Genomic DNA, 24,814 nt, shown 5'->3' on the forward strand with positions numbered 1-24,814 from the left:
AGAGATCACATTAACATGTGTGTCTCTGTAGTAACAAACATGCCATATTGGCCCAGTTTATTTTTCTTATCATTGTTGTGAGGAGACCATGAATAGCATTTGTATTTTCTGTTGTACAGTTCATTTGCTGTTATGGATAAAAAGTCTTTTTTGTTTCAAAGTAGCTGATCACTATTCGCTGACAGCTGCCAACATCTACGCACAAATATAATCCTATGAAGTGGTTCTATATAGTGTGTAATTTATTGCTAATGCAATCATATGGCACATTGACTTCTGAGGAAATTTTAGATGCACTCATCATCAGAAAGGTTGCCGACCTAAACCAGGGGGTTTAGAGTATCATAGAGTTCTTGTGGTTTGTTTTCTTTAAGTCATTTCACAGATTTTCTCTATAATTTCAATTCCTTGAATAAAACAACAAATTTAGGGGATGATTTTGTAATCCGACTTTATGTATGAAAGATTTGACTAAACATAAAACAATCTTCCAGCTCAGTCGTCATTCTTATCTTGTGAAATCAAACCAAATGTTCTGTTGTCTCTAAATCAGGGATTGATGAAATCTTTGGTTGCATCCATTTATGAACATGTTCTCATTCATATTAAATCGTAGTCTAAGTCCTTCTTTAGAGGGATAAATGTCATTCATTATCTTCAAATGTGTTTCTGTTGTTTTGGGGGGAAGTTTGAAGTCCATTGTTCAAAGTCTGTTAATGAAACTTTATGAAGTTTATGTAGGATGTTTTTCCTATTTTGTATTTGTTTGAATTATGATGTATTTTTGACTCTTTCTGCCATGATGCCAGGTCTCTCTTGAAAACAACATTTTTTTTAATTTTTTTTTTAATTCATATTTTTATTAAGGTTTCAAAAGCAGGCATTCACAGTATGTACATCATGTAAGCATTCTTCATACTTAGGTTATCTGCCTTAAATACTGAAATAGTATTTTAATTTACAAACAACATTTTTAATCTCAATTAAATTTTCACCTGGAGAAATAAAGGATGATAATAATAATTTTGTCTTCAGGGAATCATTTCTCTGTAAAACAGCTTCTTCTGAAACTCTTGTTACATTTCTTGTTTATTGTTTGCTGGTTTTAGAAAAATGTCATCGTCTCTGTGTGAACTTAAACTCTACATGTGGTGTCAGCTATAAACGAGCTCTAGAGTCTAATAACGATGCTTTTATTATTGTCTGGTATCCAACCTAACCCTGGGCCTCTGGCTGAATGTGAAACACCAGCAGATGTTAAAAACTGTCTGGGTTACACATGCATCACGTCGTGTGCTTCCTAACATGGATATGATTGGAATCTGGGCCTGTTCAACCGGTGCTGGTATCATTGTTGTTTCTGAGACTTTCCAAATCTTTACTGGATAAAAACGTAGCAACTGATGGATTTAACATTTAGCTCTCAGACTGTCCCAGAAAAGGCGGAGGTCTGGAAGTTTATGTGAAGGTCTGTCTTGCTGCTCAAGTCTTGTTCTCTCGATCTGCACCTCAGCGATTTGAAATCTTGGCCTTAACTATTGATCTGTTTGGAAATCAGACTGTTGTTGGCTGCTATCAGCCTCCACCTGCTTCCCCCAGCACATCACCGTCTCTGGTTCAACTTTTATCTGAGCTGCATTTTAATGACGTCTTTCAGATGGATGGTTTTCATTGGGACTGGCTTTCTTCTGTGTCTGATGATTTTAAGGCACGCTGCTTGTTTTTAAAACTGACTCAAATTATTTAAAGCCTCACACGCCTTGATCCTAAACACCCAGATAAATCTGCTCTTATTGACCTTTTTTAACTAATATGCTGCGTAAGTTTTCCACATCTGCAGTTTTTCCAACGACCTGAGTGATCACTGCATAGTTGGTGCTGTGAGAAACACTAAAATCTCACGCTCCGAGCCCGCATCAGTTTGAACTGGGGTCGTATTAAACAGGCTGACAATGTCAGTTTGGGAACATTTACAGGAGAGTTGTGTCTACTTTGTGGACAGACACGCCCCTTTTTACCAGGTCAGGGTGAAAGGTCGGGACAGGCCTGGTTTGGTTCAGTACCGGCCGATCTCCTACATGAGAGAAACCAGGCCTGGGCAGGAAGTCTGGCTCTGATGCTGATTGGCTACGTTTTCATTAGCTGTGTAATCGGATTACTGCCTCCATCATCAAGATCCAATGTGACTATTTTTTACTTTAACGACTGACAGTCCAAACGACCGTAGGAGGTTTTGGCAAACTATAAAGTGTCTCTGCCAGCTGTGACTCCTCAGAGCTTCCTCCTCACTTAAATATCGACTCCACTCCTGTGTCAGACAAAACTGAAATGTTGCTTTAACAAACACTTTGTTGCTTCTTGCTCTTTGTTCAGCACAGTATCTGATGGTAAACCTCTTGCACACAAGTCTGCTCGTAGTTCCTGCTTACTGATACCTTTTCCTTCACACCTGTCACAGTAGAAGAGGTTTGTAAGGCTTTGAATAGCCCCAACACCAGAAACTCGTCCTCACAATCGTTCTCCTTCCTTCTTGCACTTGGCTGCAAATATCATAGCTGAGCCAGTGTCTTATATTTTTAATCTTTCTCTACAACAGAAGGCTTTACCACAGATGTGGAAGTGTGCCTCTGTACTCCCCCACTGAAAGCTGGTGATTCTTCAACAGTTAGTAATTACAGGCCAATTTCCAAACTCTGTGTCTTATCTAAGGTTCTTCAAAGGCTGGTAAATAATCAACTTCAAAGTCATCTGGATGAAAATATGATTTTATCTCCCTTCCAGTCTGGTTTTAGGAAACTGCACAGTACTGGAACTGCTTCGATAAAAGTTCTCAAAGACATCTATGAAGCGCTGGATGCAAAGAACTACTGTGCAGCTCTTTTTTTGATCTATCAAAGCCTTTGACACTGTTGACCACAACAAAAAATCTTCTGGCACAACTTCACCTACTTCCAGGTTGCGTGGAGAGGATGAGGATCTAACAGCACAGGAACTCCAGCAACACTCAGCAGCAGCTGCTCCCAGTCCCTTGGTTTATGAGCTGAGCTGCTGACCACAGCATTTTATGTCATAGATTACTGGAAATAGGCCTTTCAGACCGAGCAGCTGGCTGCTTCTCCAATGTTCTTTTGGACATCAGCAGTGCGTTCAGCTCAATGGTCTCTCTTCCAGCTTTTTAAATGTCACTAAACGAGTGCACAGGGTTCTACCCTGGGCTACTTATGTCAACGGTGTGGCACAAAATCTAGATGCATCTGTTCATTTTATACCATCAACATAGTTTTCAAACCATTACAGCAGCTGTTGATAGTATTCAGTCTCAGCTGGCTCAGACTGGCTTTAAATGTAGAAAAAAACAAAGTCATGTTGTTCACAAACAGAAAGAGGGTCCGGCTTTATTTCCTTCTCCTGTATCTGCTCAAAGTATTTCTATTGAAACTGTGGCCTCGTACACATACCTCGGTATTGTGGTTGATGACAGTCGTTCCTATAAGCCACACATTGAACATCTAATAAAGACACTGAGGCTGAAGTTGGGCTTCTCTTCCAGGAACAGATCATGTTTCACAGGAAAAAGCTTGTTGCTGCCACCTTTTTTTTACCTGCCCTGGATTACAGTGACATGATTTATATGAATGACTCTGCTCGCTCTCTTCATCTGTTGGATTTTGTCCATCATGGGGCATTAAGATTTATAACTGTCTGTAAACCTTTAACACACCACTGTACTCTGTGTTCTCTGGTTAACTGGTCCTCATTGGTCTTACACAGGATGGTCCATTAGTATCATTTTCTCTATAAATCTGTTTCTGGGTTACTGCCTCCTATTTATCAGAGTACATGTTAGGCAAACAGTTTAGTCACAGCCTGCAGTCTCAGGACATCATTACATTCACTGTTCCATCAGTTCATGCAGAGCTTGGGAAGAAGGCGTTCTCCTTTTCTGCTCCGTCTTCATGGAAAACATAACCGAAGGATTTAAGGCTCTCAGTTGATTTCACTTGCAGACTTCAAAAGACGTACACATGTTTTTGTGAAACCATCTCTGGGAACTTGTTCTCGTTTTTAATATGACTGAGTACATACTGAAAAAAATTGGAGTGACATTTACTTAAAAAAAGCTAGGCAACTTTTTCCACACAGAAAGTGCTTGTAATCTTTACTCGGGCTATTTCTAAGTAATATTTACTTACTAGAACCATCTATTTTTTATGTGAAATACACAAGTAAATTGCGCTGGCAATACTCATCTATATATTGTAACTTTTACTCAGAATACCATTGCATCCAATTACAAAACCCAAGTGAACATTGCTGATATTTCTTTGTGTTTCTTACTCATCTTTTCTTTGATATATTCTATGTAATTATTAAGTAATATTTATTATGAATGTACTAGTTAATATTAATCGAATTGAATAAATATTCTTATTATTCTATTAAATAATAAATCAATATTTTCCAAAACAAATATTTGCAGCTTAAGGGACACTTTTATTTCACAGTTGAAATGGCATAGATATATTTAAAATATCTACAAAACATTATAACCACAAAAAACATGGCCATAGAACTTCTTGCTCGCAAATTTCAAAACAGAGCATATACACATATACAAAAAAAACAAAACATGCTATTCAAAAACTCAGTGTGCACTGTCCCCTTTCTTCTAATCAACTTTCAGAACACATACATCAACTCTGTCCATTAACAGTTGCAATCACTACCTTTGCAGACATTCTCAGAACGTTCAGGACAGAAAGAACTTGTATAAAACTGAGCAACATTTGAAATTACTGTCAGAAAACAGACAAAATGCAAACAAATTAATTGTGCTGGACAAAAGCACAAATAACACTGGAACACTCACACTAAAAGTTTCTTGTGGAGAGACTGGACCTTTGGTGACATTTTAAGGATGTCAAGCTCAAGAAACAGCTTCTGAAATACCTCAAACGTATATTTCAGTTTCAGTGGGTAACTTAAATTGGCAGCATAGATGACACCCATGAGCAGGAGGCAAGCGTTTGTCACACAGTCCTCCAGAATTTCTGTCCCCTCAATGATGACCGACACGTTCACAGGGTCTTGGTTTTCCTGTGCCACATTGGGATGGATTACGATGATCTTCATCATGTGATTACTGCAGTCCTCTTTCAATGCTTCTTGGCTGACGTCCTCCTGTGAAAACAAACAAGCCACAATTAGAAATAACTAGAATAGATTCCAAGTAAAAGAAAAGGTTAAGAGAAAAAAAAATGTAAAAATAAAAAAGAGGTAGAGAATCTTTGACCTTCAATATATCATCACAAGTGAAGACCAGATTATAAGGTTAGACAATTTTAATACAGTCATTATGATCATCAGATACCTGATGGTCTTTGATCAGCTCCTCTCCACTCTCTCCAAGATACTCAACTAAGCAACGAATGATAATGTCCCTTCTGCCATCGACATGATGCTATTAAACCCAAAAAGAAAATTTATTGCAGAAAATACACAACATAACATATGTAACATACATACATAACAGCACATACAGATGTAAACAGAAAGTTACCCATGGAGAATGTAAGCCTGCAGCTACATTCTAACGTTGTGAAGTGTACAACTTAACATGAATTTCTCAACGATGTGTGTTAAGACAAGAGTCCAGTGCATGTCATAATCTGTGGGTCCAGAAACTGTCTCTGCCCAGTGAGGAAAGTTTTCTGCCTCATCACTGGACATGCAAATGAATTTTTTGCAACATATCAGTACCTCCTATCACAATATTAACCAGTCAAGGACAGGAATTCCCACACACAAGAGTAATATTTTGGGAAATAATTGTATTGGAGTCTATGGGCAGCAGGAAGGGATCTCGCTGCACTCAGAGGGTCACTTTGAAAATTCTGTAAATTTCTCTGCTTTTGAGCGCATATTAAGGGAGAGATGACAGGTTTGTATACACTTGTAGAGACAATCATGTGCATAAATTGTTAATTGTGGCCACAGTGTCAGGATCAGGAGAACAGTTTCAGCCAACACAGACACTGATCAGAATAAAGGACAAGTTCAGTATTTTACACTTAAAGCCCTGTTTTCAGTTTATGATGAAATCGAACGATTTTGATTGAAATTTGGACACATGCTGCTGGCCCGAGCTTTTTTGGTTTCTGTGGTAGCACATCCCCACCTCCACAATGGCTTCATAGGTGCACTGGAACAATCCTTCCTAAAATGCATAAAACTGTCGTTTACAAAGACGTGAAACTCACCGAGTGGTCAGAAGTGTTCACTGATATGTTCACACAAAAATCGCTGCAAAAGATACTTTCCAACTGGTTTTTATTGTAGTTTTTGTCCAACTCCATTGACTTGTATTAGATGTGCTGTGATGTACGGTATTAGTCCGCCGCTATTCCATTCTATTATTCAAGCTCTCGGCGGAAGAATGTACAGGTGTAAGGCGTTTGAAAAAATAGGTCCAGTTTTACAACAAATGGTAAAACACCTGTTGGAAAGCATTTTTGCAACGATTTGTGTGTGAACATATCAGTGAACACCCCTGACCACTCGGTGAGTTTCACGTCTTTGTATGAAGCCATTGTGGAGGTGGGGGTGTGCTACCACAGAAACCAAAAAAGCTCCGGCCAGCAGCATGTGTCCAAATTTCAATCAAAATCGTTCGATTTCATCATAAACAATCTGAAAACAAAGCTTTAAGTTTAAAATAACAAACTTGTCAACTTGTCCTTTAAATAAGAGTGATACATTCTCAGTGTGTATGACCTCATCTTTTCCATTAGTATATGTAATTAAAATAATTTAAAATTTTACCTTATTGAGTGAGTCCAACATTGGTTTTATTTTGGTCCCTGCAGTCCCGCCCTTCCTTCGAAATATCTCCAGGAGTTTGGTGGTGTACCTGTCCAATCTGGACAAAAACGTTCGCTCCAGATGAATTGTGGTTATTCGCTTAAACTCCTCTTTGATCTGAAATGAGAGATAAAACACAAAATCATGTCAAAGATGACTCATGAGATCTCACATACACTTAGTTGCTGCATGAACAAGAACTGGATTTACCTGATTTTCACAGAACAGAGAAGGCCACCTCTCTAAGAGGTCTTGGATTGCGGGGCAATCCTTGACAACCTCTTTTCTTCTCATAGCGAAAGACTTCTCCATTTTCTCATTAATTGCCCTCTCATTGTTCTTCTTCTTCATTTCCTTCAGCAAATCTAGTCTATCCATCTCTAAGGTTTCCTCAGTCTCACCGAATGGCAGTGGTGGCAGATAGTTGACTTCAGCTTTTTTGGCCCTTTTAAAGCCTTTAAGTGAACCCTCTTCACTGGAGCATCGTCTCTTCAGTGTGTTCACCTCGAGCTCTGGAATGGCTAATTGGCGACCTCTTAACTTTGCCCTGTAGTTGCCCATTTTATACTTTATCCTCTGTTGCCAACCATATAGGCCATTAAAAGAACCTGGCTCTTTGAGGCATGGGTATTTTGCTACCAAGGCTTCAGCAACAGCTAAAATCTGGACACCAGTTGGATATGCTGTGAAGCCAAATATAGTCTCTGCAAGCTTCTCAAGAATGCTACTAGTTACGCTTGGGTTGTTCAAAAGTGTGCCATCATTTTCATAAGCTTGCTTTCCTGCTTCCAGTGCAAGGTCTATATCATAAGAGAAGTCTGGTATTTCAAACTTAAATGGCCATGGCTTAGACCTGTAGGATGGTCCACTCTCATCTGGGGAGGACAACAGGATTGTGTCGCATACAGATGAGGAGGAGCTTGCTTCTGTAGATAGTGGAACTGGAGATTCGACTTCTGACATGTCCACAGTAGTGAGACTTAAGATTACTGGTTCAGTTTTTACTACTTTGAGGTTAGCTTTATCTTGTACTTCCTCAATCGAGGTCAAAGTGAAGAACTGACCATCGAAATCCATGTCCTGGTACATAACAGTGAATGGTCCTGTAATATCAAATGTCTCTCGAAGAACATCATTGAGGTCCTGAAGTGTGCTTGGGATGCCTGCAGGTAAAAGTAGTTTGTGGACATCATCCTCCCCAAAAATTATCCGCAGTTTCGCTGAGGGTGCCATATCAACAGGAAGAAGCTGCAACAACAGAAGAGAAATACAGACATTTATTCACAAGCTTCTCTCCTCACATTTCAAAAAGATAGGCAAATGTGGTGCTTTAAAGTTGTCAGGCATCTTCCTGCAAGGGTGTATGAAGCCAAAGGATAAAAATCTTTAAGCTCTCTTTGCTCAAGTAACTGCACACTCCCTGTGTTCTCCAGCTCATAACTCCTCAGGTGTTCATTGTACCATGTATTTTGTTGTCTCACGAAAAAAGTCAGTTTGTTACAAATCACCATTATCTGTAACACTTCAGAAAAGTCAGGCAGTCCTGCAGTGGAACCACAACACAACAACATTCCCACTGCATAGTTGGTGCCTAAACTGCACACATTATTGGCAACATGCACAGCTGTAACAGCAGGGAATCTGCATTTCACCAGGTCTTTTAGATCATCCTTAAGCACATCTAAAGAGACCTCTGTTGTTTTTGTGACCGCAAGTGATGGTTTGACAGAATGTGATTGATGATATGCAACCATGAGCTGGTGCTTATTTGCAAGAGACAGCAAAATATTCCTGAAACAACCAGTGTGTCTTACCACCTTCTTGAAAAAGCTGTGTTTGGCCTCGAATCTCATTGTCCAGAGGGCAGCTAGGGGGCCAAATTCCCGAATGAGCTGAGGATAGTGCTCAAGGAAATGGTGCTTGGGAATGAGCTTATGTTGGGGGAAAACATCAAGGAATCTGCTTCGGTGTTCTGAAATGATGCTGTCAAGATAGCAAATGCTTTCTTCAGTATGGACTCGAGACATGACAAGGTCCACAATGTCTTTCAGTGTCATCAGCATCTGCCATACAGGCTCTTGTTGGGGTACTTTTAAACCTATAATCAGAGGCAAAAGACGTAATAAGCACCAATTTTCATGTGCGTTGCCCCCTACTGATTTTCGAGTCGAAAAGTTAGCAGGAATGAGATGAGGGCGATTTGTTTTATCACTCCACTTGTATGGGAAATTGGAAATGGCATCATTCAGTTCCATGAGAGAAAAATATTTTTTCTTGATCAAGTTATCAAATGCCAAAGCCAGTTCCACTGGAACAATGCCCTCCAGCAGATCATGTAAAACATCTGGAGGGTAACCAGATGTAACATGAAAATGCTCAAGTTTTTCTGACAATGCACACTGTTTTTTTACACCATAACAATGAGGGTGATCTGGACTAGACACAGCTGTCTGTACATGCAGTGTATGTTGATCTTTGGTTCTTTGATGAAAAGACCCAGATCTCACTTCATTGGACTGAAACTTGGATCGCTCCCCAACACAAAACCGGCAGATGTATGACCCTGCAAAGCTTTCGACAAATCCTGCCACAGAGTGCGCCCCCAAATTATCTGCCACCACACTGACCACAGTCCCTTTAATGGCTTTCCCTAACGCTGGAACAAAAAGACCATCTTTCTCCAAGCTTTGGATATCTGTTAACAGTGGCTCTAAAACTCGCTGGAATCCAAACTGCTTGGTGTCTTCAGCCTTACACAGAATTGCAAGGTAGATTGATGTCAATGTGGAACGTAATTGCACCGGAATGTTTCCCAACACCCAATAGACAGCTGTGACTTTGTGCTTTTTTCGAGATGTCCCAAGAGGATTACATACCTCAAAGTCATCAATGTACAGGATGAGACTCACTCTGTTCTCCTCTACAGAGAAAAACTTGTTGTTTTGATAGTGAGATCCATCACGAAATGTCTGGTACTTAAAGTCATTTTCAGTTTTTTTTTCACCTTCAAATGTGTTTTCTTGAAAAGACTTACTTAGGACCTGCACCAAGGAGGGCAATATTGGGACATACTGGAAGGTTTTGCCCTTTTTTTTTTTATCAAGTATGTGTTCTTCTGGTTCAACAACTGAAAAATGCTTCTTCATAAATTCTCTTCTCTTGTAATAAGTTGTGAAAGGGCCACCTGTCCCCAAGGCAGTACTTATAGGGTGTGTCTCACAAAGATTTTTCACTAAATCTGAGATAATGGCTGGATCCAGATCACAGTTATGGCTTTTCAAGGTGGACACCACCACATCTCTTAAAAGTGGACCAGATGCAGAGGTGGATATAAACTGAAGCTCATCTACTATTTCATCAATGCATTTGTTTGGGACATTGAACATGCTTTCTAACTTTAAAAATAGATGGCCAAATTTCTCTTTTATATCTTGAGACAACTCCTGTGGTTCCCCATCCCAAAGCTCTAAGCTCTCTTCCACATAGGTCTCATCCTGAGCAAACATGGGTTCATTAGGTTTGCTTTTTAATACTTCAGTTTTAAAATCCTCAAGGGTGTGTGACTGGTGTTTTCTGTGTCTATGTGTAGCAAAGGTGGAATAAATATTTGTACTGAAGTTGCAGTCTTTGAAGACACATGCAACTACTTCAAACTTCCTTAAGTGGTTGTTAAGATGCTCAAAATACTGCTTCTCTGAATTAAAAAAAACAGAGCAGCAAAGTAGACAAGTAAATGAAAGAGGTCCACTTTGTGTGACCATCTTCACATGGTGTCGAGACAAATGGGTCTTAAGGGCATTAAATGTTTTAAACGAGCAAGGGCAATCAGTGTGAAGACAAGGGACTGACTGGCTGCGACCACCATTTCCATGCTTTAGTCTGTAGTGTTTTAACAATCCCAACCTCTTCTCTGACTCAAAGCTACATATCTTACACATCCATCTCATGTTGTGGCACCTTAAACAGACAAATTATGTGACAAGTTAAACCTAATCGTTACTAATTTGATCTTACCTTGTGGAGTTCAAATTAGCAGTCAGAAGGTCCTATGTTCTGTAAAAAAAAAAGAAAAAAGAAAAAAAAAGAAAAAAGGTTATCTATATGCTTTTCAACTAATTTCTACTAACTCAAGGATGCACACTGATATTATTATTATTTTTTTTACATATGTTAGTTCGGTGGCAAATTTAAAACAGGTCAATATGAAGACTTGAGTGAAATCGAGTGCGTATATCGTTTTTTGTTTTGTTATTTTTCAAAATACACCTCATGGCAGCTGTGCAGCAATTATTTTAAACTGGACCGTGGTCGTTTTATTCACAAAGACGTTAGTTAAGGCAGCAGGCGTGTGTTGTTTAGGTGGCCATCTAAGCTGTAAAGTGCTGTGGGAAATTCTGGACATACCTCCTGCCAGGAAAGTTAGTCAGCAAGTCTAGCAGGAAAATACACTATTTGCTAGCGCAGCTTCTTTCAGTGCGGAGAAACTGACTTAAGTAGGTGAGCCAACAGGAACGTACAAAGTTTGTTCCGCTTAAAACTTACATTCATGGTTCTACTTCTTCCCGTTTCCGTCAAGTCTGCCAACCGTCGAAATGTGGACCATGGTATGTCTGAAGAAAGACCGCTCAAATGTGGGGAGGGGCTTTGACGTCATGCTCCGAATGCAGAGAAGGTGGCCATATTCACTGATGTCACTCCATTACATTTTACTTGGAAATATCAACTAATTAAGCCAATGAATTGGTTTAGTGAATATTACTTGGATCGAATGATTCAATTTACATACAAAACTGAGGACACATAATTACAAACAATCCTCAAGTAATGCACTACAAGAAAAACTGCTATTTTAAAGTAATAGCACTGAATTTGTAATTTTTTGTAAAATTTATATAGCTAATTGAAATAATAATTACAGGGCCAAAAAAACATTTTTTTCAGTGATGCATGTGACAATTCTGCAAAATATATCGTTCGGTTCAACAGCTCCATCATGCCTGTAAAATGTGAGAAGATGGAAGCACAACACAGAATAATCAATACATGTTTCTGTTATGATACATTTCAGATTTAGCAGCTTCACGCGTGTTTCTTCTCTGCGATTGGGGTCATTTACATGTAGCATTTCTTTAGAAAATAGTCACATTTTTCAACATCTTCTGGCATCTCCACTCTGATGATATGGTTTGACATACGTGTACATGATTTGAAAATAAAACCTATTAAACATCAGTCTGCTAACAGTGCTGGACCAGCCGCGGCTGTTAGGCATGTGAGTCTTCTCTTGGTCTTTTATTGAATTTCTAAAGATTGTCTTGACTTTCAAACATTCAGATCTGTCTTTCATTTTCTTCTTGAAACCTCATGAACGGTGACCTAAAAACTCTGGAACATGGTTTGAAACACTGAAATTGTTTCAGCTGAAACTGGCAAAGTCATACGTGCGTGTGTGTGTGTCACAGGTGATATGGTGTCACTAGTCCGGTCATCATGTTTAGGCTCATTCACGCCAAAATGATTTAGGCTAAATCTTTAAAACAGTGTCATTGCACACACTTTTCAATCACACAAATGCAGGATTAACTATTTGCAGTATCTTATCTGATTTATTATGAGAATGTCATGCCTGATCATTTGTACCCACACCATCAAAAATGGGGGCAAAAGGGAGGAGATCGCGTTTAATCGATTATAACACGAGGTCAGAAATATAAGTGCTGACATGAGTAGTGTCCACAGAAACCTCTGAGTCTCAGCTAAAAGCTCATGTAAACCATTTCTACAAACACCAAACAAAGCAAAGACACCAAACAGTTAAAAGAGCAGTTACGTCACCATGAATCTGTGGACAGGTAATATCCATATTTTGATTTATGATGTTCTGGAGTTAAATGGGAACCAAAGCATATTTTCAAAGGTGTTATATGCTATAAAATACTTTGAAAAATTAGGTGAGGGAAATGAAAAAGACATTTTTCTATGTTTGAGTCACAGTAACTTTGACATAGTAACATCTGCAGTAATATTTACAGCTCTGATGACATCTCACCAGCGTTAGCTTTATTTTGACACCAAGACTGTTTACACAGAGTTTGTAATTGCAGAGAAATACATTTATTTTGGTCATTTCATTTTGGAGCAGGAAGCTCACCCTTCTTGTTATACCCTTTAGATGAATACAGAGTTTTTTAATTAAATACATATTCTTTAAATAATGTTCCCTTTTATAAAAAGTAGGATCATTAAAAAAACAAAACATTTATTATAGCTCTGTCACGCAGAAAAAAGCTGTCTTTTTTCTGTGGTCTGTTATATAACATTAGGGGTGTTCGTGGCAATTAACTTTTTAATCGACTAAGCAGGTCAAGTAAGAAACACTTAAATATTAAGTTAAATTTGAAAACTGTTTAAAAATATATATATATCCCCATTCCACATTCCAGAATGTCATGTGACAACCTGATTGGCTTAGGAGTGATGATGTCACAAGGAAGTTTTTCCTTAAATAGGGGTGACAAACAGCAATTTTTAGTTCGTTACTTCGCAGCCTTCGTGTTCGCAGCTTTCAAACGTTCACTACAGAAACATTCGGAAACCTCTCAGAGTCATCGGATACAAACGCCAGCATGTATCCAAGATTACGGCAACCGAGACAAAACGATTACGCCGCCTCTCCTTCCTTGCGTGGCCGGCCAACTTCTCCAAATGGCCTCTTATCCACCCAAAGGGCATTACAGGAGAGTAGGAGTGAAAACAACCATCTCCAGAACAAAATTCAACAACTTGAAAAAGAAAAAGTTCACCTGGAGAAGAAGTGCTTACAAATGGAAGCACAAAACAAACACCTGGAAGAAACACTACAGCGCCAGCCCGACATCAACATTATTAATGAGGGCTGGGGGATCAAGTTTGCTCAAGCCAGAGAGCAGATTGTATTCCTCATCAAAGAAAACAAGCAAAAGAGCGCTGAAGTGAAAGAAATGTCCGAGCAGCTTCAAGGCAGGAAAGCCACGATTGATAAGCTAGAGTGGGATCTCCAATACATGGACCAACAGAATCACCTGCTCCAAAGAAAGCTTGATGAAGCTGAAGAAAAAAATAAAGACCTTCTTCAAGAGAAGGAGCAACAGCAAGAAAGACTGTCAGAAGAAAAGTGCACTATCAAGGACTTTGAGAGTAAAAATCAAAAGTTGCAAGGATTCTGTAATGAACTGAAGGTCAAAACAAGTGAGCTGCAGGGAGAAAAGGAAACTCTGGAAAAACGATGCTCACAGATGCAGAAAAGGATCGATCAAATGGCCAAAAACAACTCAGAGCTCATTAAGGGGATATTGTTGGAATTCAACAACTTGAAGCGGGAAAACACAGAAATGCAGGCGCAAAAGCAAAAGCAAGACAAAATGCATGAAGACCTGCAGTGTACACTCCGCGACACCCAGAAAAGAAATGAGCAGCTAGAAGGCCTGCACAAAGAAGATCAAGTGAGAAATGCAGACCTGCAGAAGGCAAAGCTGACACAGGAGGCAACATCCAAAGAGCTCAAAGAACAGCTTGAAGAAACACGAGCAACATTAGAACAGGTGGAACAAACATGCAAGAAACTTGAGGAGCAAAACACCGAAACCATCCATGAGTTGAGAACCCTCATCCTGGAGAAAAAGGGGCTCGTGGAAAAGTCCATGAAAAAGAAGAAAAGATTCTTCAGCTTTTTCCGGAAGAGGGACAATACTGCTTCTTCAACTGATGTAGCCTCGTCTTGCTCCACCTCTGTTCACCCCCCCAACCAGTCCCGGCAGTTGACTGCCCCCTCCTGAGCCTGGTTCTGCCGGAGGTTTCTGCCCGTTTAAAGGCAGTTTTTCCTCCCCACTGTCGCCTAGTGCTTGCTCAGAGGGGATTGTTGGGGTTTCTCTCCTCTGCCTTGTTTCTTTATTTGCTTGTTAACTTTTTGTTCTTACCTCATTTAACCTTGTTTCTTTATTTACTTGTTAACTTTTTGTTCTTACCTCATTTAACCTTGTTTCTTTATTTACTTGTTAACTTTTTGCTCTTACTTCATTTAACCTTGTTTCTTTATTTACTTGTTAACTTTTTGTTCTTACCTCATTTAACCTTGTTTCTTTATTTACTTGTTAACTTTTTGCTCTTACTTCATTTAACCTTGTTTCTTTATTTGCTTGTTAACTTTTTGTTCTTACCTCATTTAACCTTGTTTCTTTATTTGCTTGTTAACTTTTTGTTCTTACCTCATTTAACCTTGTTTCTTTATTTGCTTGTTAACTTTTTGTTCTTACTTCATTTAACCTTGTTTCGTTATTTACTTGCTTGTTTAACTTTTTTTTCAACTTATCTAACAAAATAAAACAGTTGAATTTATCCTTTGAGTATTGTTCATCTAATCTTTACAGAGTTTTTCCAAAACACTTTCAAACATTCAGATCTGTCTTTCATTTTCTTCTTGAAACCTCATGAACGGTGACCTAAAAACTCTGGAACATGGTTTGAAACACTGAAATTGTTTCAGCTGAAACTGGCAAAGTCATACGTGCGTGTGTGTGTCACAGGTGATATGGTGTCACTAGTCCGGTCATCATGTTTAGGCTCATTCACGCCAAAATGATTTAGGCTAAATCTTTAAAACAGTGTCATTGCACACACTTTTCAATCACACAAATGCAGGATTAACTATTTGCAGTATCTTATCTGATTTATTATGAGAATGTCATGCCTGATCATTTGTACCCACACCATCAAAAATGGGGGCAAAAGGGAGGAGATCGCGTTTAATCGATTATAACACGAGGTCAGAAATATAAGTGCTGACATGAGTAGTGTCCACAGAAACCTCTGAGTCTCAGCTAAAAGCTCATGTAAACCATTTCTACAAACACCAAACAAAGCAAAGACACCAAACAGTTAAAAGAGCAGTTACGTCACCATGAATCTGTGGACAGGTAATATCCATATTTTGATTTATGATGTTCTGGAGTTAAATGGGAACCAAAGCATATTTTCAAAGGTGTTATATGCTATAAAATACTTTGAAAAATTAGGTGAGGGAAATGAAAAAGACATTTTTCTATGTTTGAGTCACAGTAACTTTGACATAGTAACATCTGCAGTAATATTTACAGCTCTGATGACATCTCACCAGCGTTAGCTTTATTTTGACACCAAGACTGTTTACACAGAGTTTGTAATTGCAGAGAAATACATTTATTTTGGTCATTTCATTTTGGAGCAGGAAGCTCACCCTTCTTGTTATACCCTTTAGATGAATACAGAGTTTTTTAATTAAATACATATTCTTTAAATAATGTTCCCTTTTATAAAAAGTAGGATCATTAAAAAAACAAAACATTTATTATAGCTCTGTCACGCAGAAAAAAGCTGTCTTTTTTCTGTGGTCTGTTATATAACATTAGGGGTGTTCGTGGCAATTAACTTTTTAATCGACTAAGCAGGTCAAGTAAGAAACACTTAAATATTAAGTTAAATTTGAAAACTGTTTAAAAAAATATATATATCCCCATTCCACATTCCAGAATGTCATGTGACAACCTGATTGGCTTAGGAGTGATGATGTCACAAGGAAGTTTTTCCTTAAATAGGGGTGACAAACAGCAATTTTTAGTTCGTTACTTCGCAGCCTTCGTGTTCGCAGCTTTCAAACGTTCACTACAGAAACATTCGGAAACCTCTCAGAGTCATCGGATACAAACGCCAGCATGTATCCAAGATTACGGCAACCGAGACAAAACGATTACGCCGCCTCTCCTTCCTTGCGTGGCCGGCCAACTTCTCCAAATGGCCTCTTATCCACCCAAAGGGCATTACAGGAGAGTAGGAGTGAAAACAACCATCTCCAGAACAAAATTCAACAACTTGAAAAAGAAAAAGTTCACCTGGAGAAGAAGTGCTTACAAATGGAAGCACAAAACAAACACCTGGAAGAAACACTACAGCGCCAGCCCGACATCAACATTATTAATGAGGGCTGGGGGATCAAGTTTGCTCAAGCCAGAGAGCAGATTGTATTCCTCATCAAAGAAAACAAGCAAAGGAGCGCTGAAGTGAAAGAAATGTCCGAGCAGCTTCAAGGCAGGAAAGCCACGATTGATAAGCTAGAGTGGGATCTCCAATACATGGACCAACAGAATCACCTGCTCCAAAGAAAGCTTGATGAAGCTGAAGAAAAAAATAAAGACCTTCTTCAAGAGAAGGCGCAACAGCAAGAAAGACTGTCAGAAGAAAAGTGCACTATCAAGGACTTTGAGAGTAAAAATCAAAAGTTGCAAGGATTCTGTAATGAACTGAAGGTCAAAACAAGTGAGCTGCAGGGAGAAAAGGAAACTCTGGAAAAACGATGCTCACAGATGCAAAAAAAGGATCGATCAAATGGCCAAAAACAACTCAGAGCTCATTAAGGGGATATTGTTGGAATTCAACAACTTGAAGCGGGAAAACACAGAAATGCAGGCGCAAAAGCAAAAGCAAGACAAAATGCATGAAGACCTGCAGTGTACGCTCCGCGACACCCAGAAAAGAAATGAGCAGCTAGAAGGCCTGCACAAAGAAGATCAAGTGAGAAATGCAGACCTGCAGAAGGCAAAGCTGACACAGGAGGCAACATCCAAAGAGCTCAAAGAACAGCTTGAAGAAACACGAGCAACATTAGAACAGGTGGAACAAACATGCAAGAAACTTGAGGAGCAAAACACCGAAACCATCCATGAGTTGAGAACCCTCATCCTGGAGAAAAAGGGGCTCGTGGAAAAGTCCATGAAAAAGAAGAAAAGATTCTTCAGCTTTTTCCGGAAGAGGGACAATACTGCTTCTTCAACTGATGTAGCCTCGTCTTGCTCCACCTCTGTTCACCCCCCCAACCAGTCCCGGCAGTTGACTGCCCCCTCCTGAGCCTGGTTCTGCCGGAGGTTTCTGCCCGTTTAAAGGCAGTTTTTCCTCCCCACTGTCGCCTAGTGCTTGCTCAGAGGGGATTGTTGGGGTTTCTCTCCTCTGCCTTGTTTCTTTATTTACTTGTTAACTTTTTGCTCTTACTTCATTTAACCTTGTTTCTTTATTTGCTTGTTAACTTTTTGTTCTTACCTCATTTAACCTTGTTTCTTTATTTATTTGTTAACTTTTTGCTCTTACTTCATTTAACCTTGTTTCTTTATTTGCTTGTTAACTTTTTGTTCTTACCTCATTTAACCTTGTTTCTTTATTTATTTGTTAACTTTTTGCTCTTACTTCATTTAACCTTGTTTCTTTATTTATTTGTTAACTTTTTGCTCTTACTTCATTTAACCTTGTTTCTTTATTTACTTGTTAACTTTTCGTTCTTACCTCATTTAACCTTGTTTCTTTATTTACTTGTTAACTTTTTGTTCTTACCTCATTTAACCTTGTTTCGTTATTTACTTGCTTGTTTAACTTTTTTTTCAACTTATCTAACAAAATAAAACAGTTGAATTTCTCCTTTGAGTATTGTTCATCTAATCTTTACAGAGTTTTTCCAAAACACTTTCAAACATTCAGATCTGTCTTTCATTTTCTTCTTGAAACCTCATGAACGGTGACCTAAAAACTCTGGAACATGGTTTGAAACACTGAAATTGTTTCAGCTGAAACTGGCAAAGTCATACGTGCGTGTGTGTGTGTCACAGGTGATATGGTGTCACTAGTCCGGTCATCATGTTTAGGCTCATTCACGCCAAAATGATTTAGGCTAAATCTTTAAAACAGTGTCATTGCACACACTTTTCAATCACACAAATGCAGGATTAACTATTTGCAGTATCTTATCTGATTTATTATGAGAATGTCATGCCTGATCATTTGTACCCACACCATCAAAAATGGGGGCAAAAGGGAGGAGATCGCGTTTAATCGATTATAACACGAGGTCAGAAATATAAGTGCTGACATGAGTAGTGTCCACAGAAACCTCTGAGTCTCAGCTAAAAGCTCATGTAAACCATTTCTACAAACACCAAACAAAGCAAAGACACCAAACAGTTAAAAGAGCAGTTACGTCACCATGAATCTGTGGACAGGTAATATCCATATTTTGATTTATGATGTTCTGGAGTTAAATGGGAACCAAAGCATATTTTCAAAGGTGTTATATGCTATAAAATACTTTGAAAAATTAGGTGAGGGAAATGAAAAAGACATTTTTCTATGTTTGAGTCACAGTAACTTTGACATAGTAACATCTGCAGTAATATTTACAGCTCTGATGACATCTCACCAGCGTTAGCTTTATTTTGACACCAAGACTGTTTACACAGAGTTTGTAATTGCAGAGAAATACATTTATTTTGGTCATTTCATTTTGGAGCAGGAAGCTCACCCTTCTTGTTATACCCTTTAGATGAATACAGAGTTTTTTAATTAAATACATATTCTTTAAATAATGTTCCCTTTTATAAAAAGTAGGATCATTAAAAAAACAAAACATTTATTATAGCTCTGTCACGCAGAAAAAAGCTGTCTTTTTTCTGTGGTCTGTTAAATAACATTAGGGGTGTTCGTGGCAATTAACTTTTTAATCGACTAAGCAGGTCAAGTAAGAAACACTTAAATATTAAGTTAAATTTGAAAACTGTTTAAAAAAAAAAATATATCCCCATTCCACATTCCAGAATGTCATGTGACAACCTGATTGGCTTAGGAGTGATGATGTCACAAGGAAGTTTTTCCTTAAATAGGGGTGACAAACAGCAATTTTTAGTTCGTTACTTCGCAGCCTTCGTGTTCGCAGCTTTCAAACGTTCACTACAGAAACATTCGGAAACCTCTCAGAGTCATCGGATACAAACGCCAGCATGTATCCAAGATTACGGCAACCGAGACAAAACGATTACGCCGCCTCTCCTTCCTTGCGTGGCCGGCCAACTTCTCCAAATGGCCTCTTATCCACCCAAAGGGCATTACAGGAGAGTAGGAGTGAAAACAACCATCTCCAGAACAAAATTCAACAACTTGAAAAAGAAAAAGTTCACCTGGAGAAGAAGTGCTTACAAATGGAAGCACAAAACAAACACCTGGAAGAAACACTACAGCGCCAGCCCGACATCAACATTATTAATGAGGGCTGGGGGATCAAGTTTGCTCAAGCCAGAGAGCAGATTGTATTCCTCATCAAAGAAAACAAGCAAAGGAGCGCTGAAGTGAAAGAAATGTCCGAGCAGCTTCAAGGCAGGAAAGCCACGATTGATAAGCTAGAGTGGGATCTCCAATACATGGACCAACAGAATCACCTGCTCCAAAGAAAGCTTGATGAAGCTGAAGAAAAAAATAAAGACCTTCTTCAAGAGAAGGCGCAACAGCAAGAAAGACTGTCAGAAGAAAAGTGCACTATCAAGGACTTTGAGAGTAAAAATCAAAAGTTGCAAGGATTCTGTAATGAACTGAAGGTCAAAACAAGTGAGCTGCAGGGAGAAAAGGAAACTCTGGAAAAACGATGCTCACAGATGCAGAAAAGGATCGATCAAATGGCCAAAAACAACTCAGAGCTCATTAAGGGGATATTGTTGGAATTCAACAACTTGAAGCGGGAAAACACAGAAATGCAGGCGCAAAAGCAAAAGCAAGACAAAATGCATGAAGACCTGCAGTGTACGCTCCGCGACACCCAGAAAAGAAATGAGCAGCTAGAAGGCCTGCACAAAGAAGATCAAGTGAGAAATGCAGACCTGCAGAAGGCAAAGCTGACACAGGAGGCAACATCCAAAGAGCTCAAAGAACAGCTTGAAGAAACACGAGCAACATTAGAACAGGTGGAACAAACATGCAAGAAACTTGAGGAGCAAAACACCGAAACCATCCATGAGTTGAGAACCCTCATCCTGGAGAAAAAGGGGCTCGTGGAAAAGTCCATGAAAAAGAAGAAAAGATTCTTCAGCTTTTTCCGGAAGAGGGACAATACTGCTTCTTCAACTGATGTAGCCTCGTCTTGCTCCACCTCTGTTCACCCCCCCAACCAGTCCCGGCAGTTGACTGCCCCCTCCTGAGCCTGGTTCTGCCGGAGGTTTCTGCCCGTTTAAAGGCAGTTTTTCCTCCCCACTGTCGCCTAGTGCTTGCTCAGAGGGGATTGTTGGGGTTTTCTCTCCTCTACCTTGTTTCTTTATTTGCTTGTTAACTTTTTGTTCTTACCTCATTTAACCTTGTTTCTTTATTTATTTGTTAACTTTTTGCTCTTACTTCATTTAACCTTGTTTCTTTATTTACTTGTTAACTTTTTGTTCTTACCTCATTTAACCTTGTTTCTTTATTTACTTGTTAACTTTTTGCTCTTACTTCATTTAACCTTGTTTCTTTATTTGCTTGTTAACTTTTTGCTCTTACTTCATTTAACCTTGTTTCTTTATTTACTTGTTAACTTTTTGCTCTTACCTCATTTAACCTTGTTTCTTTATTTACTTGTTAACTTTTTGTTCTTACCTCATTTAACCTTGTTTCGTTATTTACTTGCTTGTTTAACTTTTTTTTCAACTTATCTAACAAAATAAAACAGTTGAATTTCTCCTTTGAGTATTGTTCATCTAATCTTTACAGAGTTTTTCCAAAACACTTTCAAACATTCAGATCTGTCTTTCATTTTCTTCTTGAAACCTCATGAACGGTGACCTAAAAACTCTGGAACATGGTTTGAAACACTGAAATTGTTTCAGCTGAAACTGGCAAAGTCATACGTGCGTGTGTGTGTCACAGGTGATATGGTGTCACTAGTCCGGTCATCATGTTTAGGCTCATTCACGCCAAAATGATTTAGGCTAAATCTTTAAAACAGTGTCATTGCACACACTTTTCAATCACACAAATGCAGGATTAACTATTTGCAGTATCTTATCTGATTTATTATGAGAATGTCATGCCTGATCATTTGTACCCACACCATCAAAAATGGGGGCAAAAGGGAGGAGATCGCGTTTAATCGATTATAACACGAGGTCAGAAATATAAGTGCTGACATGAGTAGTGTCCACAGAAACCTCTGAGTCTCAGCTAAAAGCTCATGTAAACCATTTCTACAAACACCAAACAAAGCAAAGACACCAAACAGTTAAAAGAGCAGTTACGTCACCATGAATCTGTGGACAGGTAATATCCATATTTTGATTTATGATGTTCTGGAGTTAAATGGGAACCAAAGCATATTTTCAAAGGTGTTATATGCTATAAAATACTTTGAAAAATTAGGTGAGGGAAATGAAAAAGACATTTTTCTATGTTTGAGTCACAGTAACTTTGACATAGTAACATCTGCAGTAATATTTACAGCTCTGATGACATCTCACCAGCGTTAGCTTTATTTTGACACCAAGACTGTTTACACAGAGTTTGTAATTGCAGAGAAATACATTTATTTTGGTCATTTCATTTTGGAGCAGGAAGCTCACCCTTCTTGTTATACCCTTTAGATGAATACAGAGTTTTTTAATTAAATACATATTCTTTAAATAATGTTCCCTTTTATAAAAAGTAGGATCATTAAAAAAACAAAACATTTATTATAGCTCTGTCACGCAGAAAAAAGCTGTCTTTTTTCTGTGGTCTGTTAAATAACATTAGGGGTGTTCGTGGCAATTAACTTTTTAATCGACTAAGCAGGTCAAGTAAGAAACACTTAAATATTAAGTTAAATTTGAAAACTGTTTAAAAATATATATATATCCCCATTCCACATTCCAGAATGTCATGTGACAACCTGATTGGCTTAGGAGTGATGATGTCACAAGGAAGTTTTTCCTTAAATAGGGGTGACAAACAGCAATTTTTAGTTCGTTACTTCGCAGCCTTCGTGTTCGCAGCTTTCAAACGTTCACTACAGAAACATTCGGAAACCTCTCAGAGTCATCGGATACAAACGCCAGCATGTATCCAAGATTACGGCAACCGAGACAAAACGATTACGCCGCCTCTCCTTCCTTGCGTGGCCGGCCAACTTCTCCAAATGGCCTCTTATCCACCCAAAGGGCATTACAGGAGAGTAGGAGTGAAAACAACCATCTCCAGAACAAAATTCAACAACTTGAAAAAGAAAAAGTTCACCTGGAGAAGAAGTGCTTACAAATGGAAGCACAAAACAAACACCTGGAAGAAACACTACAGCGCCAGCCCGACATCAACATTATTAATGAGGGCTGGGGGATCAAGTTTGCTCAAGCCAGAGAGCAGATTGTATTCCTCATCAAAGAAAACAAGCAAAAGAGCGCTGAAGTGAAAGAAATGTCCGAGCAGCTTCAAGGCAGGAAAGCCACGATTGATAAGCTAGAGTGGGATCTCCAATACATGGACCAACAGAATCACCTGCTCCAAAGAAAGCTTGATGAAGCTGAAGAAAAAAATAAAGACCTTCTTCAAGAGAAGGAGCAACAGCAAGAAAGACTGTCAGAAGAAAAGTGCACTATCAAGGACTTTGAGAGTAAAAATCAAAAGTTGCAAGGATTCTGTAATGAACTGAAGGTCAAAACAAGTGAGCTGCAGGGAGAAAAGGAAACTCTGGAAAAACGATGCTCACAGATGCAAAAAAGGATCGATCAAATGGCCAAAAACAACTCAGAGCTCATTAAGGGGATATTGTTGGAATTCAACAACTTGAAGCGGGAAAACACAGAAATGCAGGCGCAAAAGCAAAAGCAAGACAAAATGCATGAAGACCTGCAGTGTACGCTCCGCGACACCCAGAAAAGAAATGAGCAGCTAGAAGGCCTGCACAAAGAAGATCAAGTGAGAAATGCAGACCTGCAGAAGGCAAAGCTGACACAGGAGGCAACATCCAAAGAGCTCAAAGAACAGCTTGAAGAAACACGAGCAACATTAGAACAGGTGGAACAAACATGCAAGAAACTTGAGGAGCAAAACACCGAAACCATCCATGAGTTGAGAACCCTCATCCTGGAGAAAAAGGGGCTCGTGGAAAAGTCCATGAAAAAGAAGAAAAGATTCTTCAGCTTTTTCCGGAAGAGGGACAATACTGCTTCTTCAACTGATGTAGCCTCGTCTTGCTCCACCTCTGTTCACCCCCCCAACCAGTCCCGGCAGTTGACTGCCCCCTCCTGAGCCTGGTTCTGCCGGAGGTTTCTGCCCGTTTAAAGGCAGTTTTTCCTCCCCACTGTCGCCTAGTGCTTGCTCAGAGGGGATTGTTGGGGTTTCTCTCCTCTGCCTTGTTTCTTTATTTACTTGTTAACTTTTTGCTCTTACTTCATTTAACCTTGTTTCTTTATTTGCTTGTTAACTTTTTCGTTCTTACCTCATTTAACCTTGTTTCTTTATTTGCTTGTTAGCTTTTTGTTCTTACCTCATTTAACCTTGTTTCGTTATTTACTTGCTTGTTTAACTTTTTTTTCAACTTATCTAACAAAATAAAACAGTTGAATTTATCCTTTGAGTATTGTTCATCCAATCTTTACAGAGTTTTTCCAAAACACTTTCAAACATTCAGATCTGTCTTTCATTTTCTTCTTGAAACCTCATGAACGGTGACCTAAAAACTCTGGAACATGGTTTGAAACACTGAAATTGTTTCAGCTGAAACTGGCAAAGTCATACGTGCGTGTGTGTGTGTCACAGGTGATATGGTGTCACTAGTCCGGTCATCATGTTTAGGCTCATTCACGCCAAAATGATTTAGGCTAAATCTTTAAAACAGTGTCATTGCACACACTTTTCAATCACACAAATGCAGGATTAACTATTTGCAGTATCTTATCTGATTTATTATGAGAATGTCATGCCTGATCATTTGTACCCACACCATCAAAAATGGGGGCAAAAGGGAGGAGATCGCGTTTAATCGATTATAACACGAGGTCAGAAATATAAGTGCTGACATGAGTAGTGTCCACAGAAACCTCTGAGTCTCAGCTAAAAGCTCATGTAAACCATTTCTACAAACACCAAACAAAGCAAAGACACCAAACAGTTAAAAGAGCAGTTACGTCACCAT

At 38.9% G+C, this 24,814-nt stretch overlaps 2 protein-coding genes and 1 long non-coding RNA gene across 3 annotated transcripts; 1 reads left to right on the forward strand and 2 right to left on the reverse strand.

The window, feature by feature from the left end:
- Positions 1 to 4,866: 4,866 nt before the first annotated feature.
- On the reverse strand, positions 4,867 to 7,711 carry LOC147329623 (uncharacterized). Its single transcript, XM_086290833.1, has 4 exons — positions 7,072 to 7,711; positions 6,823 to 6,978; positions 5,372 to 5,461; positions 4,867 to 5,181 (listed from the first exon to the last, which is right to left on the reverse strand). Exons 1-4 carry the CDS (start codon positions 7,420 to 7,422, stop codon positions 4,867 to 4,869), a joined length of 912 nt encoding a protein of 303 aa, XP_086146959.1. The 5' UTR covers positions 7,423 to 7,711.
- Positions 7,712 to 7,881: 170 nt separating this feature from the next.
- LOC147329624 (uncharacterized) lies at positions 7,882 to 11,424 on the reverse strand. Its single transcript, XR_015128982.1, has 3 exons — positions 11,404 to 11,424; positions 10,876 to 10,914; positions 7,882 to 8,109 (listed from the first exon to the last, which is right to left on the reverse strand). It is a non-coding gene; the product is annotated as an uncharacterized LOC147329624 (long non-coding RNA).
- Positions 11,425 to 22,740: 11,316 nt separating this feature from the next.
- Positions 22,741 to 24,094, forward strand: LOC147329625 (uncharacterized). Its single transcript, XM_086290914.1, has one exon. The coding sequence runs from the start codon at positions 22,741 to 22,743 to the stop codon at positions 23,926 to 23,928; it is 1,188 nt and encodes a 395-aa protein (XP_086147040.1). The 3' UTR covers positions 23,929 to 24,094.
- Positions 24,095 to 24,814: the final 720 nt, after the last annotated feature.

This window comes from Aulonocara sp. 'chitande type north' Nkhata Bay, linkage group LG5 (genome assembly GCF_057382095.1).
Source record: "Aulonocara sp. 'chitande type north' Nkhata Bay isolate Kocher_YH1m ecotype deep benthic linkage group LG5, A_spYH_male_GT1.1, whole genome shotgun sequence".
NCBI lineage: Eukaryota > Metazoa > Chordata > Actinopteri > Cichliformes > Cichlidae > Aulonocara > Aulonocara sp. 'chitande type north' Nkhata Bay.

Bases quoted from the DNA above. Each gene is read 5' to 3' on its own strand.
- LOC147329623 (XM_086290833.1), bottom strand. From the start codon at position 7,422: ATGGGCAACTACAGGGCAAAGTTAAGAGGTCGCCAATTAGCCATTCCA. The intron at 6,979-7,071 runs GTAAATCCAGTT...CTCTCATTTCAG, and splicing joins CTCTGTTCTGTGAAAATCAG to ATCAAAGAGGAGTTTAAGCG. The intron at 5,462-6,822 runs GTAAAATTTTAA...TGGGTTTAATAG, and splicing joins TGTTGGACTCACTCAATAAG to CATCATGTCGATGGCAGAAG.
- LOC147329625 (XM_086290914.1), top strand. From the start codon at position 22,741: ATGTATCCAAGATTACGGCAACCGAGACAAAACGATTACGCCGCCTCT.